We start from the raw sequence: 21,265 nt of genomic DNA, 5'->3' as shown, positions 1-21,265 counted from the left end.
AAATACATTTATTCAACAAATAATAAGAGTACTTGCTATGTGCCTAGTACAGGGTAGGTAGTTTGAAATTATCAGTCAACAAAACTGATAAATAACTCGTTTCATGGAGCATCTTCCTGCTAGGTGAGTTTGAGAAAAATTAAGTATAGTTTCTGGCACAAAATAAGCCATTTACTAAATATAAAAATGTAAATATTTTCTATGAATAATTTGAAGAGAATCTACCACAAACATAGTATTGTATTAAATTTAAGATGACAATATTATATTTGGAAACATGTTACAATTACTTAATTCTATCCCCAACTGGGCAATTTCAAGGAAAATAACCAGAAGGATACACTAATAATGTTTTTACATTGTACATTATCTGGAAATTCCTATTTGTTACCATGATCCAGAGTTGCTAAAATAGGGGAAAAGAGGTTCAGTGTTTGTGATAAAAAATGACACCAAGAAATCAAGCTTTAGGAATATATCCTTAATATTTATTTTTTTTGCATATTAGTTGGACAATGAGAAAGATTCCAAATAAGATATGAAAAAAGATCTCCTAATAATGTAGTCACACCCTAATACAGAGTGTGAAAGCTAATATTTCATTTAGGGTAACTTTCTTTGTAGGAGGCAGCCTTGAAGTGAACACAGGTAGCTTGTAGACCAATCTTTTGATTATCACTCCTCTGAAAAAGAAGTGAGGCAAATGTTATTACTAGTGATCAATAATATAATAAATGTAAAATTAGTTATGTGTTTATAAATTTCTTACCTTCTTCAAGGAACCATAAGTTTAGTGAGTATGTCTTCTTGAACTTCACCCACAAGCAAATTGGGCGCTGACAGCTTTAACTATCACATCACACCATGATTTCTAAAATATTGTGCAAAAGCTACACACTGAATTAATAGAAACTTGCATGTTATGTATTAAATATTATATACTATTTTATATGATATTAAATATTAAAAAGATAAAATAAGTATTTATCAGAAAAATTAAATAGATAAAGCTAAATCTTATCCTCTGGGTGACTCCCAAAAGAAGTAAAAATGTTAAAAGAAAATAAAACACACAGTAGCCCGGCCGGTGTTGCTCAGTGGTTGAGTATCAACCCATGCACCAGGAGGCTGCATGTTCAATTCCCAGTCAGGTCACACGCCTTGGTTGCGGGCTGGATCTCCAGAAGGGGATGTGCAGGAGGCAGCTAATCCATGTTTCTCTCTCATTGACGTTTCTATCTCTCTCTCCCTAAAATCAATAAAAACATATTTTTAAAAACATATAGTAATTTATTTTACGGGATTTTAAGTCACTGCCAATATATCTTTAAAAATATACTTTAATGGATTAAGCCATTAATAAGTTAAATCTTTAGACTTTTGAATTAATAAAATAACAACTACTACTGTTAGTAAACAATTTTTTAAATATGTTTTTATTGATTTCAGAGAGAGGAAGGGAGAAGGATAGAGAGCTAGAAACGTCAATGATGTAAGAGAATCATTGATCAGCTGCCTCCTGCACACTCCCTACTGGGGACCGAGCTGGCAACCCAATCCCATGTGCCCTGACTGGGAGTACAACCATGGCCTCCTGGTTCATAGGTCGACACTCAACCACTGAGCAACACCAGCCGGGCTAAAGGTAAATCATTTTTAAGCAGTCTTTATTTTTATAACAATTGCTGTAATAGTCAAGCACCTCATCTGTGAGAATTGGTTGGTACAACAATGATCTAACAAAACGTGGTGATAGGTATTAAGAATAGTATTTTTTAAAAAAGATTTTATTTATGAAAATGTCTTCTAAATAAATTACTACCATAGAGCAAAATAATGGCAGTCTTTGTAACTCTTGGTTTACTGTAATTTAATTTTTCCTTTTTAAAAAAGAACTTAAGGAGTTAATTCAGATGCTCACCACCCTCTCACTAAGCCAAAAGGACATGAGACCAAAACCAAACCAAACAAAATCCCAAATCTTATTCTTATCAGTACATTAAACAGTCTTCAATTAAAAATTAATAAATCAAAAATTAAAACCCCTCGAAAGCAACATTTTTTTTACCTGTAAAATAGCCACTTCATTACGGAGTTGACTTTCCTGTTTTGTGGGAAATCTCATCTTATCAATTACTTTAATAGCCACATCCCTTCCAGTCTTCCTATGTTTTCCTATTTTTAAAAAAAGTATAGAAAAGAAAGAAGCAAATTGACAGCTCACATGCAATACAGAAGCTTTATCTGAAAGTTGTCCACAGACTGAAATTTATATGAATTTACTCTTATGTTTCTTTTCTTTGGCTCATTTTGTTCTTTCTCCTTCATTCACCTTAATTTTGAGAAATAAATTATTTGACCCTAATAAAGGGAGTTTTATTATTTGAAATGGTAGGAAATTTGAATCAACTTGTTTGATGAAAAATAATCTACCTTATTAAATAAATGATAGTTAACTGGCATTTAGAGACTCTGTCAAGATGGAAACATTGTACCAATGAATTAATTTTATTCTAGGTTCACTGAATCAGCGAGTGATTTAACCACATATTAGGGCAAGCCTGGAGGCTCTAAGGCCAACTAGGAGACTACTGTAATAGTCTTAGCAAGGGATGACAAGGGTTTAACATATCTTTTGTTAAAGCTTATAAAGTACCTTTATGTATATTAAGTTAATATTAACAACCCTGTGAGCTTGCAGATCAGCTTTTATTAGCTCCATTAAACTGATGAAGATACTGAGGCACAGTGAGGTTAAATGACTTTGCCAATATCCTAAGTCACAGAGCAAACAGCAGACAAATGGTCTCGTTTGTGTTGGAAAACCAGTAGGACATATACTTCAATAAACTGGCATAACTTCAAACCATTTATTTTTCATACACAAATATGTGCGAGCTACAGAAAGAGATAAAGGCTACTGTGAAACTAATTTTCTTATTCTTTCTGTCACTTAATTGTGACAAGACATAACAGCTGGCAGATGTTTTAAAATTTCACAATGTTTCTATAGTATGTTCTATATGTAAATGGCTATAGTCACTTACCTCCATAAACGATGCCAAACTGGCCTGAACCAAGCACCTCATCTGCAAAGATCTGGTAAACAGTACTGATGTCCTATTTAGGAAAAAGTAAGCAGTAAGTATAACTGACCCTTACAAAGCATTATCAACATTTCTGATTCTTCAAACACTTAAATACATTTTTGTTTTTATGACATAGGCAACTAATTTTCATAACAATATTTTATGAAACACTGGCTTTGTATGTTCTAGAAAAGTAAGCCAAATTTTCATACTATCACCCTCAATGTGCAAGTATAATGCATTCTCTAAGAAGATCATTGGGAAAAAATGCTTTGAATTAAAAAAAAAAATCTTGCCCTGATTGGTTTGGCTCAGAGGATAGAGCGTCGGCCTGCAGACTGAAGGGTCCCAGGTTTGATTCCGGTCAAGGGCATGTACTTTGGTTGCGGGCACATCCCCAGTAGGAGATGTGCCGGAGGCAGCTGATCGATGTTTCTCTCTCATCGATGTTTCTAACTCTCTATCCCTCTCCCTTCCTTTCTGTAAAAAAATCAATAAAATATATTTAAAAAAATTAAAAACAAAGTTTTACCATTAAAGAGATTTGCTATCTTTAATTTGAAAACGCGCGCGCGCGCACACACACACACACACACACACACTCTCTTAAAAGGTTCATATTATTAAGAGTAGGCTAATTTGGAAAGGCTGATGAAAAGGAAAGTCTGTAACTCAAAAATCCACTCCTCAATTTTATCCCTGCCCTCCCTCCCATTTCCTTCCTTTCTTTTTTTTTAAATAATGGTGGCTGTCAGAAAATTCTTGGGGGTGTGGCACTCTCTAATGCTACTGCTTGTCAGTCAAGGTCACCCTTCTGTTGGGTATGTACTGCAGTCTCCATGATGTTAGGGACTCTATCTTGTTTAGTGTTACATTTCTAGCTAGTGCCTGTCTCATGGTAGTTAATCAAATAATTTAGTCTCCTAGGCCTCAATTTCTTCGTTGGTAAAGTGGGAATAATAACATCTATCTCACTAAACTTCTGAGTAAATTAAATGGGAAATATACAAAGTGTCAAGATTTCCATTGCCTGATACATAAAAACCTGTACAGCTGACCCTTGAACAATGTGGGGTGAGGGGTGCCAACCCCCATGCAGTCAAAAATCAACATATTACCTTTGACTTCCCAAAACTTAACTATTCCTGGCCCTTTGCATATGAGGATTCAACCAACTACAGAATAAAAATACTGTTTTCACTCTGCAATTGGTTGAATCCATGGATGTGAAACCCGAGAATAAGAAAAACAGGTAATTTTTACTTACCACATTTTCCTGGATCTGACAATTAGATACAGAGATACTAGTAGACAAATCTTCTGTAAAATATAATAATGCATGAGAAAAGAACAGAATTGTTAGTATATGACTTAAAAATATTATTTACTAATATATGAATGCTCACAGTATATTAAATTTAAATCACTGGCTAACTTTCAGTTAATATAATGTAATTACATTTGTTAAAAAAAAAATTTTACACATGCAACACTAATCCAGGAAGAGGAAACTGGTTCAGTCATATATGATACATCCATATAAAGGAATATTATCTAAACCTTTGATAGTGTAGAGCCGTAAGTACTACATCAGAAAACTATCCATGACATATCATTAAGTGAAGAAAAGGTAAGTTGTAGGATGGCAGCAATTAAATTAAAAACAAACAAAAAATACGATTGCTTCCTGTGAATGAAAGAGCTGGGTTTGGGAAACAAAGATTTTATAGCCTTTACACACTTCTATAACTGTATTTTTTAAAACATAAAAGGCATATGCATTACTTTAATATAAAAATTGAAAATTAGGTAAATCTATATACTGACATTGAAACACATCTGATATATATTAAATAGGGGATAAAGTTGTAAAAAGAACAGAGAGTATGACCACATTTTTGGTAAAAATAAAAATATGACAATACTAGTGACCGACCCGGTGCACGGATTTGTGCACACTGGAAGGAAATTAATTAGAAGGTGGTCAGCAGGGCGGGACTGGGTGAGACAGATGGACATGCCCTGGAGCCAACCTCCCGGGCTTAAAGGGTGTCTGTGGAGTGAGTGGGGTCCCTCGGCCTGGCCTTGCGGGGATTGGGCAGAAACTGGGAAGTGGGCCGAAACCCGCTCTCCGACATCCCTCGAAGGGTCCCGGAGTGCAAGAGGGCACTCTGCAAAGTTGCTGCCGTACAGGGTGTGGAACGCAAACCCAAGTGTGCAGTAAACCAGATTCGGGGTGACAGTGCCCTAATAACATAACCCATAGCCGAAGGTGGAATCACGTGGCCCCACAAGGAATCAGGCCCCTTCCTTTATGGTTTCGGGGTGTGTCACCGGAGAACCACCGCTGCCCAGTCACTGCAGCTCAGCAGCTCCTGTGTTGAGCGTCTGCCCCCTGGTGGTCAGTGCATGTCATAGCTACTGGTCGGACGATCGGACACTTGGCATATCAGCCTTTTATACATATACATATATATATACATACATACATATAGATAAATAGATAGATAGAGTAATATAGGTGCCCCTTCCCCCAATCTCTTCTCAAACCAATAAATATACACTAAACTATTAATAATAGTTTTCTGAGGGGGGGAGGTATAGAATTGGGAATGGGGAGATGTTTTATGTATATAGCGAGTACTTTATCATTTTACATAGTTCTACAAAGTTTAAATGTTTGCATTACTTTGAGAATAAAAATAAGAAATTAACAAGAAAAAGAGAAAGGGAAACACGGAAGTAAGCAAGGGACCAGAAATGAAACATCTAAATCTTTGGAGATAACTCAAAGAAACAAGATATAAAATTTCCTTAATATCCCAAATATAAAAATTCATTAACAAGGAAATGTAAATAAACTATACATCAAAAGTAATGTGACTGTCAAAAACTCCATTTTAGTAAATTTAAAAATATTTCAGCTTGGCTGGCATGGCTCAGTGGTTGAGCGTCAACCTATGAACAAGGAGGAGGTCAGGGTTCGATTACTGGTCAGGGCACATGCCCAGGTTGCGGGCTAGATCCCAGTAGGGGGCATTCAAGAGGCAACCAATCAATGATTCTGTCTCATCACTGATGTTTCTATCTCTCTCTCTCTCTCCCCCTCACCTTTCCTCTCTGAAATCAATAAAAATATATTTTAAAAAATATTTCAAATGTTGAATATTAATGAAACAAAAAAAGTACAGCATCCACAAAATTCCCAGTTTAAATCAATATGTATTTTGTTTCAAAGGCCTCCAATATCTAACCCCATCCAGTTTTAATTTCTATTGCTTCCCAGGAGAACTCTGCTCCAGATAGGTTGTTAAAGGAATAGCAACAGCAGCAGCAACACAGTAATATATCACTAATGTGTCAGAAACTGCCAAGTGCATAAAGAGCATTTATTATTTCCCACTTCAGAGAAATGTAGAGGCCAAGGTCACATTGCTAGTAAGTGGCAGAACTGGAGTTTTGTTGTCACTTTTAACCTCTCCCCAATTCTGCTTTTAGGAACCCTTAACCCTAGGGGGCCTGTCCATGTTTGGGCTTGAGAAGGTCCCTAAGTCCAATTATAATAACATTTGTGTGCATGTACCTGTATTATATTGGGGGAAAGGTCCATGATTTTCATTCAAATATATTACAGTTCTACCAAAATCCCTCCAAACTTAAGGAGCACTGTGAATATACATCTATTCACTGTCTAATAATCAATATTAGACACCAAACATGTTCATGGACTTTACCCTTGTCCCTTTGATCACACTTGTCTCCTCAACTAGAGAATACTACCCCATTCACCTCTTTCATTTAGCCCTGCCTACCCTAAGATCCAAGCTCAAGGTCCAAATCAGGTTTTTCTACCATGAAGTCTCTATTTACTCTCCCATTCCATATTTGAGTTCCTCAAGTAATGCATTACTCATTTTTGCACTCTACTGCTTTATGTACCATCTAACACTTGTGTACATGTCTTATCTCCTTAAATAGCTTTTAAAATTCCTGGTTTTCTTTTGTAATCTAGCTCAGGGTCTAGCATAATGCCAAGAATAGCTACACAAAATACAGCTGATCTGAAAAAAAAACTTAATTTAGAAACAGGTTGATATGTTTCAACTTAAATATACCGTATTTCTCTAATAAGTGAATTATGTTTCCCCATAAATAACATAATGCCAATGGAGGGAAAGTGCCATTATAATATGGCTTTCTGATTAAGTGTTCACTCAAACCTTTATCAAATTTTGTTGGTGCAAAGGACATGTTTCAGTAACTTTTTAATATTTCTGCATGTTTTAATGCAGTTAAAAGAAATATAACATTTCTGACTTCAGAGTTGAGTGTGATGTGAACCATAACCCTTTTGCAGTGGTTCTCAAGCTTCTGGCCCTTTAAATACAGTTCCTCATGTTGTGACCCAACCATAAAATTATATTCGTTGCTACTTCATAACTGTAATGTTGCTACTTTATGAATCGTAATGTAAATATCTGATATGCAGGATGGTCTTAGGCGACCCCTGTGAAAGGGTCATCGACTGCCAAAGGGGTCGCGACCCACAAGTTGAGAACCGCTGCTTTAGAGCCTGTTATATCCCACCATGAAGCAAAATACTAATACCAGTAGTTAGTCCAATGAGAATTCATGGATGCTAAACACGTCTGAATATCTTACAGGTTCTTCTTCATTTAATACTGACAACCCTAAAAAGAAGGTACTATTATAGAGAGGTACAGTATTTGTCTAAGACCACATAGCAAGGTAGCCAAGCCAGGATTTAAACGTAGGGAGACTGACCCTAGAGCCTAGCTCTAGGGGACTGTATTTATACACTATAACCAGAGTAACTGTATAAAAGAGTTAACTAATGGTATTGGTTACACCAGACAAAGCTTAAAATGAGCATTAAAATATATACAGAAAACATGATCACACGACAAAATACTTAAGAACCAAAGGGGGAGGGGGAAGCCATCAACAAGCTTATTGCTTACTGTGATCTTTCCCTTGCCCGGGAGAAGTGCAAATACTGGCTTGAGGGGTAACAGGCATGAGAGCCTGGCGAATTGCTTTTTCCCAGCTCTGTGCTACATCAAGTCCAATTCCAGTGGCAGCAAGAACAGGATTGTGGGAGCTGTCCCCATTGTTCTCACCAACAAAGTATACCATAGTATCAGTGATGATTTCAAAACAGTGTGGGTTGCTGCCTTGTGAAATATTTGTGAAATCTTGTGGCGAAGATATGCGTAGAATTTCTGAAAGTGGAATTTCCTGAAGTAAAAAATTAAGCATTAGAAAATACAAAACTTCTTTGTTTTTATTTTTAGTACACTAAACAATCAGTTATGCATTTCTAATAAACGTTATTAAGATGAACACAAGTATGTGGCCCATGGAACACACAGTCAAGTCTTATGACAGTATCTTCCTTGAATGATCTGCATGTCCAGTGAGGCCACAGGCAAAACATGGAGTGTAACTATCAGTGATTCAGGCCTATTGCAAGTCATTAGAATCTAAGGAAAGGGAGAAGTTAGGAAGCCAACCGCCATTATATTCAATACTTTCCAACTGTCATTAAATCAACTCAACAACTACTTCTCTACCTGCTGTGGTTTGCAATACAGGGTGGGGCAAAATTAGATTTATAGTTGTTCATATGGAAAATAATACAGTAATTAATAATACAAGAATAAATTCTGTGTTTCACATACTCACAACTGTACGTGAAACCTATTTTTTGCCTCATCTTTATGTCCCCAAAAGGAGTACCAAGCAGAAATAAGAGCAGCAAATTCGAATGTCAGTATAAGTTGTTTAAGCACCCCATTTGGTTCTGTCCATACTGTAACAATCATTTCTATTTAGTCCACTTTATAAGGCAAAAAAAATTATTAAACCCCCCCACCCAACTAACTTTAAGTCAATTGTTTCCACTCTCTTTCTTACTGATACAACTGCCACACTTACAATCTCGTTATTGTCAGTCAGTGACATGGCAAAACGCAGAGCAAACCCAGCAAAGAATACTATACAAAGTATATGAAGAGACAAAAGAAGCATCTGAGAATTGGGACCGCGGGTAAAATGGAAGGTGAGAGAAACACTGACTCAGTACCATGTTGGCCTGTTCTGTACAGGCCACAATCATGTGAGTTTCTAAACAGTTTAATCTAAGTCATAAGACCAGAAGTAAAGCAGCAGCAACCTGACAGGCAAACCAAAAACAGAAGCCACAACAGAAAGATACCCTTTGGCAGCAGAACTGTTGTGGGAGGTGACATGGACAGGTGGGGGACAGGCCCTTCAACAAGGAACTGAACAGTGACTTCTATAAACTATATTAGGCAGAGTCAGAATAAGTATATTCCAATATAACAGTTAATGAGTATTATTTAGATATATTTGGAAAACATATAGTCTTTTAATGTACGTATTTTTAAAATATAAAATCTTTACCTTATAATACTTTGATCCAGATTCATTTTGAAACAATGTTAGACATTTGCTGTCAAGTCTCCAATAATGCCTCTTTCTCTATAAAATAAAGAATATAAAACTGTGAAGTTCAAAAATAATGATTCCTCCAAAGCATTTTTCCTTTTCCTTTCATTTCTATTCATACATTTGTACTATTTAATAGGTTTAAAATTCATGAGGTTCAAAATTCTGAAAACATATAAAAGATGTACAGTAAAACCTCGATAAAACAGACTAATTCAGACAAGGAGTATCTGGTAAAGCCAAAAGTCCATTATATAATAAAGTAGGTTTTCCGAATGTGTATGTTAAAAAATTGACAAATTCGTTTACCTCTTTTTACTTATGTAGACATGTTTGTGTAATTAAAATTAAAAGTATGTACGAAAAGTTTAATTTCACATAAAAGTTTTCTGTATGTGTAACTGTAATTTAAAGTTTATACTGAATAGGTCTAGTAAATGCGTGCATTCATTAGTCACCTTGAGTAAACAAATGTACACAACTGGGGCATGGCTTATTGCACATGGGAACATAGGCTGGCACATATTAAAACTGCTGCAGAAAGTCACACCACAGGACAACAGAACCAATTACCACATGCGATGTGGAGTGATCACATGCTAATTATTTGCTGAACACTGTTTACGAGTGGCAACTCTTGTATTTAAATATGTAGACTATAGTTGTAGATATGTAACATTTATTTATGTTGGTGAAATTGCTACAGTCTTTTTTCCAACATATGGCCTAGTCAACTAAAATTTGTTATAAATAACAGTGAATTAATAACAAAAAATATAACCTGTTAATTTAATTATATGCAAATTTTGGTTAAAAGTATTTTAAAATTAATAGGGAGTTATTTTCACAAATGACATATGGACTGGAGATTATGTCCGTTAAATCCAAAGTCTGTTAAATCAAGGTTTACTCTATAGTGAAAAGTATACTCCCACCGTCGCTCATATACTGCTCCTACCCTTATGTATATGCAGCAATGTTACCAGGCTTTGGAAATCCTTTTAGAGAATTTTATACATGCACATGCAAATACATGTGCATTACACACACAGATATGTAATTTACCTACAGGCTAAATTTCTAAAGATTGGCTTGCTGGGTCATAAGGTATGCACACATGTAATTTTGCTTAACATTTGACCCAATTTAAAGGCTAATCAGCAACATGAGTACTTGTTTACTCACATCTTCACAAATGCAGTATGTTACCAAACTTTTTGATCTTTGCTATACTGATAAAAACTGGCATTCATTGAAATTTTAAATTGTATTTTTAGATCGAGCTCTTATGTTTAAGAGTAATTTGTATTTCCTTGTCTGTGAACCCTGTTCATTGGCTTTTCACTTAGGAATACGTATTTAGGGTTCCTCCATGTCTTTCCACGGCGTGGAAGCTCACTGCTTTTTCAGGCTGTGTAGTATTTCATTGTCTGGATGTACCAGTTTACTTATCATTCACCTACTGAAGGTCACTTGATTGCTTCCAAGTTTTGGCAATTATAAATAAAGGTACTATAAATATCCATATGCAGGTTTTTATATGGACATAAGTTTTCATTTTAAGGGGCTGTAAAGTAAGTGTCTTTGCTCTTTATCAGGGGTGGGGAACGTCTAGCCTGTGGACCATATAAAGCCCACCAAATCATTTGGTCTGGTCCTGTCAAGGCATTAGGAGTGGGTTAACTAAATATTTCACCACATATAGCAGGCTAATTTTTAATTGGTAATTTTGTATGGCCTACAAATGATGTTATAAATATCCAAATGGCCCTTGGCAGAAAAATGGTTCCCAACCCCTGCTTTATATCCTCACCAGCATTTGGTGTTATCAGTGTTCTAGATTTTAACCATTCCACTAGGTGTATAGTGGTACCTTGCTGTTTTAAGTTTTATTTTTCTGATGACATATAATGTAGAGAATCTTTTCACGTGCTTATTTGCCATCTGTGTACCTTCGTTGGTGAGGTATATGTGGATGTCCTGGGCCCATTTTTTTTTTTTTTTGCACAGGAAAACACATTTATTTCCAGACATTTCACATGGACCGGTACAGTGACTCAGGGGACACTGTTTCTCTCCAAATCCTGAGCAAGCCAATATGGAGGAAGGTTTCCCTGTATACTCTTCGGTTTCTTTGTCCCCCAAATACGGGATGGAACTTCGGGACCTTTCCCGGGCTTTGCAAAAAGCCCCGTGTGTTGGGCTGGGGGCTGTAAGACCACATCTGATGGCCTGGCTTGGCGCCAGTGCTGATAACTCTGTCTGGGGGTTGTGTATTGTTCATGGCTTATGGCCTCTCTAAAATGGGAGTAGTTTTTAGCTAAACACGTCTTGCAGGACCAGATAATTAAAGAAGGGGCAGTGACTAGACTATAGGCTAACAAGAATGTGCATTAGGTTGCTGGCACAGATTCAGATTTGCTAGCCGCCAAAAATGCTGGGCCCATTTTTTAATCGCGTTTTCTTTCTCGAGTTTTAAGAATTTTTTGCATATTTTGGAGAATAGCTGTTTATCATGTATCTCTTTTGCAAATATTTTCTTCTAGTTTGTGGCTTGTCTTTCCATTCTCTTGACATTGTCTTTTATAGAAGTTTTTCATTGAAATTAAGTTCAGCTTATCAATTATTTCTTGCATAGGTTATGCATTTGGTGTTTGTTGCAAAGAGTTATGCAAAGTGTCTATCCTTAGACCCTTTCTGAATCTTTACTGCTCCACCAGTTTGTAAGACAGTACCTTAAGCATTCTGCCTTTTAAAAATTCTTTACAAGCATCTCATTCTCATTTTGATTTAAAAATGCACAAAATAAAGCACGTAACAGATGCACTATCATATTTAAATGCCTGTGATTACTGACCAAGGTGTCCCTGCTGGTGTAATGGACCATCCATCCTTCCTTCACCATCGTGCTGCTCTTCCTCTTTGTGTGCTTGATGGATTGTACGACCCTCATTAGCGGAATATTATTGCTTGTTGATGGACTAAAAAATATTTAATATTTATGATAAATATTGATAATTTCAATTTTTAAAAGTCATATACATAAGCAAGTCTTTTTTAAAGATGATAAGAAGACAAACAATGGCTTAAGAAGAAAATAAATGGCCGAAACCGGTTTGGCTCAGTGGATAGAGCATCGGCCTGCGGACTGAAAGGTCCCAGGTTCGATTCCGGTCAAGGGCATGTGCCTGGGTTTCAGGCATATCCCCAGTAGGAGATGTGCAGGAGGCAGCTGATCGATGTTTCTCTCTCATCGATGTTTCTAACTCTCTATCTCTCTCCCTTCCTCTCTGTAAAAAATCAATAAAATATATTTAAAAAAAAAAAAAAAGAAGAAAATAAATGTATCCTGTTAGGCTGATACACAGTTGACCTATAAAAGATTATGATAACACTAAAGTCCTCATTATTTGTCATAAATATTTTCCAGAGATCACAAAACATAAGAAAACGAGGAACAGATCAGAAAGAATCCTCTCCAATTGGAAAATCTGGAGCCTGAGAAGTGGTCCCATTTGGGATTGCTGTTGAAAAAGCTTCCAGACGTAGGTAACATGGTAAGTTAGTAAATTCACAACCAGGCAAAAGACAAGTATACCTATACGCAAATTCTCATGGTTCAAAAGTCAAATTTCATTGTTCATGTTGTTGTACTTCTAGTAGAAGAAACTGGAAAGAAAATTATTTAAAGGTATTAAGAAAATAAATAATGTAATGAGTCAAATTGGTTAACACTGAAACATAGGCTAGTAACTGTGTGGCTGGAAAAAAAGAGCAATTTTGGGGGTGTGTATAAAAAAAACACTGTTTTTGAATTTGAGTCTCAAAGAGTTAAAAAACACTTTCTCTTAAAATTATGAAATATTCATGCTTAAGAAACTAAGTTCTTTCAATAGTCTCTAAATTGGGTAAATATGCCCTAACCGGTTTGGCTCAGTGGCTAGAGCGTCGGCCTGCGGACTCAAGGGTCCCAGGTTCAATTCCGGTCAAGGGCATGTACCTTGGTTGCAGGCACATCCCCAGTTGGGAGTGTGCAGGAGGCAGCTGATCGATGTTTCTCTCTTGATGTTTCTAACTCTCTCTCCCTCTCCCTTCCTTTCTGTAAAAAAATCAATAAAATATATTTAAAAAAATAAATAAATTGGGTAAATAAGTTTTAGTTAATAATGATTATGATAAGACCTGTATTTAAGGATAAGCCAAACTGAATAAATGACAACTCTGCCACATAAGATTGATAAATGACCCATTTCCTTTAAATATCTCTTTGTTGCCAATGAAAAATAAAACCTGCCAAAACGGCAATATTCTACTATGAAGTAGTACATCCTTATAGGGCTGTATATACAAAATACTGAATTCCTGTTAACAGAGGAGATATTTACGAGGTTTATAATCAAATAGCATTTTTACAAAGTGCTAAAAGTCAGATTAATGTGGTAGTATGAAAACTACCCCCAAATTCAGCACTAACATTTTTGTGTAACAGTCTCAAGCATATATTCTTACCATGTATAACATCGGGCAATCTACTTGCATGAAGGCTGTGAAACTGGTTGCTTTAACTCAGAGGTGGGGAACCTTTTTTCTGCCAATGGCCATTTGGATATTTATAATATCATTCGAGGGCCATACAAAATTATCCACATAAAAATTAGCCTGCTATATTTGGCCAAACATTTAATTAACTCACCCCGAACGCCTTGGCAGAGCCAAACCCAGTGATTTTGCAGGCCTTGTAGGGCCCTCGGGCCAGACATTCCCCACCCGCTAACCTGGTGGTTTAATGCTGGCACTTTGTGAGCGCTGCTCCACAGCTCGGTACCACATCTAGACTATATGTAAATAAAGCACTTTTGTCTTTAAGAAAACAGAATTCTCAGATCTATCGTGAGTGGATGGTAAGAGTAATTTATTTCAGAAATACTGTAGTGCATGTAAAAGAAGAAGCCACAATTTAATTAGATTTTAAATGACATTTTTATTCCACTTAAAGAGATTAAGCGGAGCAAGCACAGCTGCGTTTGCTTCACTAACAGGGCTGCAGGGCCCGCCTTGCCTTGGGAAGAGGCTTGCGGTGCCTAGACATGTATTACCTGATTGTCTTCACAGCTTCTTCGTCTCTCTCCACATCAAGGTCAGATGGATCGAGGAAGAACATTTTATCTTCTGGGGGAGAGGGTTCTTCCATGTCATCCAAACCCCTACTACCATCACTGTTCATGTCACTACTGTCAATATCCATTGGTATATCTGACTCTGTTCCCAGACTGGAAGGTTCTGGCAAAATTTTAAATGAATTACAGAGTTTTATACTATGGGATATCAACACATCCAAACAGAAACAATATGTTAAATGTGGAAAAAAAGTTTGAAAACTCTTTAAATAATCAGTAAAATTTGAAAGATGCTCAAATTAATTAGTATACAGATAATAAATATACATTAAAATAAATGTAAATAGTATTTCATATCCATTTGACAACAGTTGTAAAAGTGAAAAAAATACATGAAAAGATTTCAGTAATGTAGAAAAATTAGAAAATCGATCATGCTCTGTCAATGATGTAAACAGCAAGCTTAGAAAACATGCCTGAAGAGAAAATGTTAAACTCTTAAGGAGCTGTAAAATTTCATCCCTTCTCTTTTCCTCCTACAAAACCACTTACATTCAATTTTTACCAGTCATGGAAATGTTAAAGAAAAGTTATGCTGAAAGTTTAGAGTCATTACTCCTTCCTTCCAAAAATGGTAATCACTTTATTAATAGTCTTGAAAAGAGAAAAAAAAAAGGCATAAAAGGGGAAATGCCTAGCTAATGATTACTTGATGGAGAAAGAGACAGTGAGGCTGTACAATGTGTCCTAATAACTATGGACTAAGAAGCCAGACCATATGGATTCAAATCCCAACTCTACCACTTATTGGTTGTATTTCATGGGCAAATCATTTAATATCTTTGTGCCTAAGTTAACTCATTTGTAAATATTTAACATCAAGGGTTGTTCTTAAGTTTAAATTTCAATGTGTAAAGAGCTTAGAACAGTACCTGGCACATAGTAAGCAGTGAATAAATGTTAGAACTATGAAATAGTTCTAGGGATAACAACAGGGTTTTAAAGTAAGTCTTTTTATGTCTAAAGATGAAAGAAGATATGCAGCACTATTAGCTATATTAGACTCTAAAGTGGTAAGTGGTTAAAGGAAAGATGGGAAGGTATAATTACTAATAAAAGTACACCATTACTGATCTCTGAATCTTGCTTGATTATTAAATCAGAAAAAAAGGTCAGTTAAAAACACAGAATAAAATATGCAAATATAACCATATACAAAGATAATAAACAAAAGAATTGTGACCTTTTCTAATCTTTTATAAAAATTAAGAAAAAGAATTTTACCTCCATTGAAGGTAACCTCTCCAAGGCAGTCTCTTGGCACTTTTGATGCACAGCGTTTATGGCAGTTGAATTTGCAATCTAAAATAACAATATTCAGCTTATTAATTTATGTAAAAAGTTAGGCAATATCAGATATGACTCGAGTATTAGAAATGACAATGATGATAAAATTAAGTTTTCCTCTACTAAGAACTCAGGTCTTGGACCAAAGGTCTAGTTTCAAATTCTGAGGCCAACTCTTAACAATTTAACTCCTCAGGGCTCAGTTTATCTGTAAAATAAAGTTAACATGTTGCTGGCAAGTCCATGTTTCCTTCTCTTACCTCACATTCCTTTCCAATACATGTTAGGCCTTACTTCTTAATTAATTTCTAATTATTAGGTCCTAGTGCATATGCAGAAAAGAGACTAAGATTTGACAACCAGTTATTGGGAATCAGTGAGGGCCTTCCCATACAACTTTGTAAGGAAGAACTGAGCTTCTCATGTATGAGGTCTCCCACTTATACATAACTAGAGGCCCGGTGCATGAATTTGTGCACAGGCAGTCCCTAGGCCTGGCCTGTGATCAGGGCCATCTTCCCCTGCTGCCTGCAGCCAGCCCCGCCCCCCCCCCCCCTGCCACCCACCCCCACTTGCTACCCACCCCTGGTTCCCTGATCACCATCAGGCGATCAGAGCCTGCTGGCTGGGGGGAGGGACCAAGAGGTTGGCATTAAGCCTGCTCCCTGGCCCTGCCCCCCACCCCAGTTCCCCGTTTGCCATTGGGTGATCGGAGCCTGCCGGCCAGGGAAAGGGACCAAGAGGTGGTCAGTGCGCCTCATAGTCACTGGCCATCCGAGGCTTGCCTGTGCCTCGGGCCGGCCCTGGCCGGCTGGGGGGCTGAGGGGACTGGGCGCCACCATCTTGTGGCTGTGGGTGCTGCCAATCTTTGAGGGCATGGCAATTAGCATATTCCCTCCTTATTGGTTGTGGGCGCTGCCATCTTTGCAACAGTGTGAGGGTCAATTAGCATATTACCCTTTTATTATATAGGATGTTTCTTTCAGCCTATAAGAACTTCAGTTGATAGCACTGCAGATCACTGTCAGGTACAAGTGGCTCGATACTACTCTGTAACTCAGTGGTTCTCAAACTGTGATCCCAGACCAACAACATAAGCATCATTTGAGAACCTGTTAGAAATGCAAACTCTTGGGTCCCACTCCAGACCTACTACATCAGCAGCTCTGAGAGTGGGGGCTGAGAAATGTGTGTTTTAATAACCTCTTTAGGTGACACTAAAATTGAAACCCACTGTTATAACTACTGTATAACACCACCTTAGAAATACATCTATCAGCAATACCTGGGTAAAAATAATTTCAAGTCCCGACTTAAAAAAGAAAAAGCCCCACAAAATTAATAATTTAGTGGATAATAAAATTTCATCATATAACACTGTCCTTTTATAAAACAGAGGCTCTCCCCCTGTGGGAGCACACTGACCACCAGGGGGCAGCTCCTGCATTGACCGTCTGCTGCATGGAGGTCAGTGCACATCAAAGCGACTGGTTGTTCCGCCATTTGGTTGGTTTGCATATTAGCCTTTTATTATGTAGGATATGCTCTAAAGTTGCCTAGCAGTTTTAATATAACAAAGTAAAAAATTAAAAGAAGTGAATAAATGAATAACTGTTCTTGGAATTGTATTTTTTCCTCAAATAACCCAGCATAAATGTTTTATATTTTCTTAGCTTGAAAAATGAATGAAAAATGATAACTATTTTACTTTTTAAGCATCTTAATTCATATTATAAAAATACTAGGCTCTGGCCAGTGTTGCTCAGTTGGTTGAGTATAGTCGGTGCACCAAAAGGTCTTGGCTTCGATTCCCGGTCAGGGCACATACCCAGGTTTTGGGTTTGATCCCCGATTGGGATGTGTACAGGAGGCAACCAATCAATGTTTCTCTCTCAAATTGATGTTTCTCTCTCTCTCTCTCTTTGGCTCCCTTCCTCTCTTTCTAGAATCAATGAAAAAAACATATCCTTGGGTAAGGATAAAAAATAAATAATAATAAAAAATATAAGAATCACTGAAATTTTGGTGGTTTTTGATTGATAATCAAAATAACTAGAAATATAACCTACTACTTTCTGAAACAATATAATCACAAACATTATTCTTTTAGAGCTCTGAGAAGTTAAACTAATAATCCAGTGGCAGAGTTAACTGGTCACTTCAAAGTTCATGAACCTACATAATTATTTCAGTTCCTCTACAAAATATTGGTTTTAGAATGTATCTGTTCTGCTGAGCAGAGCAGCACTATTTTACTACCTTTTCTAAGATTATCTGCTGGCTAGAATTTGTACATCTGTTATTAATGTTCTTTCCCAAAACATTCCTTAGTGGCTGCTTGCCAATACACTTTAGTGTTGATATTTTAAAGTATTAACATATATTAAATCATATTCAAAACTAAGCTGTTGAAATAAAATTTCAACATGTAATTATGCCTGCCTGATGCTTATTAAATACTTGACAACAATTATACAACCTGTTTTCTATTTGATGCTCTCCTATGCTGTCATATTGTTACCAAGAAAATTTTCTTTTCTTACATACTTGTTAAATTTATACACAATTATTTGATTGTGTGCTGTAAACAGGATTTATTATTGCAAAGACCTCAAACATAATGTTTATTTAGATAAAACTGATTTGTTCAGTTCCACAAATACTTCTATTATATAAAAAAGTATGGTACCAAGAACTGTTAAAATAATCACATGAAAAATAAGTACATAAGATTTTAGAAAGATTACTTGTCATATCCTGGCTTAATGACTAATAACATATTCAAACTCTCTGTTTTGGTTTTCACAGTATTGTACAGCATTGCTGAGAGATATGAGATTTTTTAAAGAGATAAAATCATTTTAGGAAACATAAAAACATTATATAATTATACAGGAAAAATTATTCCATTATTCTATTAAAACCCTGGTTCATTAACAGATGTTTTTGGAATACTATGATAGTGTTTTGGGTTAGTATCCAAATATGGTGGCTCCTATTATAAGTGGCTTCTACTATATTCCACCTATTTTCAGGAATAGCAGTTTTTGTACTACTCTTCTGGCTGCATAATTAATAATAAAAATAACTAAACTCTTGTAGTATGTGTGTATGAATATTTAATGAAAAAGGAAATCATTACTTTACATCTTACCTGTTTTTGGAATTAGAAAGACTTAAGCTCAAATATCAGCTTACCTGCTTTCTAACTGTTCTGTACTGGCAAGTGTTAAGCAGCCATATCTTAGAGATCCAAAGTCTAGTTTTCCTGTTTATATTTTAATTTTTCTCTAGCACAGCTCCTGGTACATGGTACACATATTTCAGATAGTAGTAGTAGTTAATATGTGTATCTTCTTTCTTTTTTAAGTTAACAATTATGGGACCAATTTCTTTGCTTAATGCTTCTAAATATAAATATTTTAAACCTATATTTGCTAATAAAGACAGATATAAATTTTACTTAAGAAAAACATCCAATCCTACCTTTACATTGCATTCCTTGGCGAAAGAGGCCTTTCAGTAACCGCTTGCAATATTGACATATTGTGGGACGGGTATAAGAGTGAACAGCAAATGTATGCGGAACTTTTACTCTGCACATTACCATCTTTTCCATCCAGATTGGGCGACCACTCCAAGAAGGAATTCTCTTACTTGGTTCTTGGTGAACATGTGACTAAAACATAAGTAATTTCCATAAGCATAAGTCAATATTAAAAAAATATATTAAGAGCTGGGTTTGACCACAAAATTCATTTTTTTTTTAAACAATACAGCCCAAACTCTAAAAATGTGGATCTCAGCAGTTTGCTTTGGAAGCTTAACTGGCCAACTCTTGGAAGGAAAAACAGCAAAATTTCTTTGCTATTTATGATATTTTAAAAAAGGGTATTTTCATTCTCACATACACAGATTCACCGGTTAGTTATTTTTTGCCAGGCACACATGGCATTTTTCAAATAAAACACAAAAGCCTTAAAGTCGATTTATAACAGATGTTCAAATCCCTCCAAAAATCTTACCAAGGAATTAATCACGGGAAAAGCAAATAAATACAGAAAGTGTTATTGCTATTCATGTTAAATTACGGAACACAATGTCTGAAAATATTTCAAAACAAATTACTTTTTCAAATTTATTTTAATACTAAAATATGTGTGTAAAGATTTAATTAAAGATGATATACATAATGGCAGATATAAACCTAATTAAAACAACTTTACTTCCAGTAATTATCCTTTACAAAGTTCCTTGATATTTAAAATGTTTTCCAGTTATTTACACTTTTTCTTTTTTTGAGCAAGAAAAATTAGAGGAGGAGCTGATTAAAAATTTTTGTGTAACCTGAGGAATAAGTGGATTTTTGCAACTATAGCTCTTTCTATATATTTAAAAGAAATAATCATATTAAATTATATGTCAGTTCAATGTGGCTCATTCCATTCATTCAATGTTCATTGATTACTACAGGCCAGGCCTGATACTATGTATGGGGATGTAAAAATGAATATAGTCCATGTTTTCAAGCACAAAATCAAATACCTAACTACTTTCTAGATGTATTACATATTTTGTTGTAGCTGCTTGCATCTTCACAGCTAAAACTGAGATCCTGAGATCTTTCACATGCTTTCTATAACTAGTTATGTCTGTAATTCAGAAAAGTTGAGTCATTCTATATTGATATATTGACCCAACAGAGGGAAAATAAACTAGAAGAACCAAGAGACAGAGAAGTATAAGGGAGAAATAAAAGGAGGGAGAGAAAAAGTTTTTTTGAAGAAAGCAGGAAGAAGAAAAAAGAAAAGCACAGCTGAATGGACGAGAGCACTCTAAAAAGAATACAAATATAGCCTCTGATGTACAGTTTTTCACTAATGTGTAGCCAGAAATTTTCTAAAATGAATTATGAAGTAGTTTAAGAAAAGTACAAAAGGAGTATTAAAATCCAAACCAAACTTGTATGCTTTATTTGTCCAAGGTGTCCTGCTCTAGTCTGCCCTCTCCCCACTCCACACACCCGATTCCCTTCATCCATATTGCTATGTATGGAGCACCTTTAGCAAAAGGACCATCACAGTGATTCTGCAAAGCTAACAAAGAAGCCAACAGGAACCAGAAACAGATGTTTAGGACTTTGTTCATTCGTGGCTTCCTATTCTAGTGGTGATTCAACACTACTTCTTGCTCCTGCTTCTACCACTTTCAGTGTGTCTC

The 21,265-nt window shown here is 35.9% G+C and overlaps 1 protein-coding gene across 4 annotated transcripts in view; it reads right to left on the bottom strand.

Moving 5' to 3' along the window:
• PRKD3 (protein kinase D3) overlaps positions 1 to 21,265 on the bottom strand; it is a 65,796-nt gene that overhangs the window by 14,535 nt on the left and 29,996 nt on the right. For all 4 annotated transcript variants that reach the window (XM_036334836.1, XM_036334839.1, XM_036334840.1 and 1 more), the window contains 9 exons: positions 19,532 to 19,724; positions 15,983 to 16,060; positions 14,678 to 14,861; positions 12,439 to 12,562; positions 9,537 to 9,614; positions 8,072 to 8,348; positions 4,357 to 4,409; positions 3,048 to 3,120; positions 2,069 to 2,175 (listed from right to left, as the gene is read on the bottom strand). In XM_036334836.1, the coding sequence (XP_036190729.1) occupies positions 2,069 to 2,175; positions 3,048 to 3,120; positions 4,357 to 4,409; positions 8,072 to 8,348; positions 9,537 to 9,614; positions 12,439 to 12,562; positions 14,678 to 14,861; positions 15,983 to 16,060; positions 19,532 to 19,724 (1,167 nt within the window). The remainder of the gene's footprint in view (positions 1 to 2,068; positions 2,176 to 3,047; positions 3,121 to 4,356; positions 4,410 to 8,071; positions 8,349 to 9,536; positions 9,615 to 12,438; positions 12,563 to 14,677; positions 14,862 to 15,982; positions 16,061 to 19,531; positions 19,725 to 21,265) is intronic.

The sequence above is a fragment of the Myotis myotis genome, unplaced genomic scaffold, assembly GCF_014108235.1.
Source record: "Myotis myotis isolate mMyoMyo1 unplaced genomic scaffold, mMyoMyo1.p scaffold_m19_p_14, whole genome shotgun sequence".
In the NCBI taxonomy this organism is placed as follows: domain Eukaryota; kingdom Metazoa; phylum Chordata; class Mammalia; order Chiroptera; family Vespertilionidae; genus Myotis; species Myotis myotis.
The sequence above is the reverse complement of the archived record's forward strand: the minus strand, read 5'-3'. Positions and strand labels throughout refer to the sequence as shown.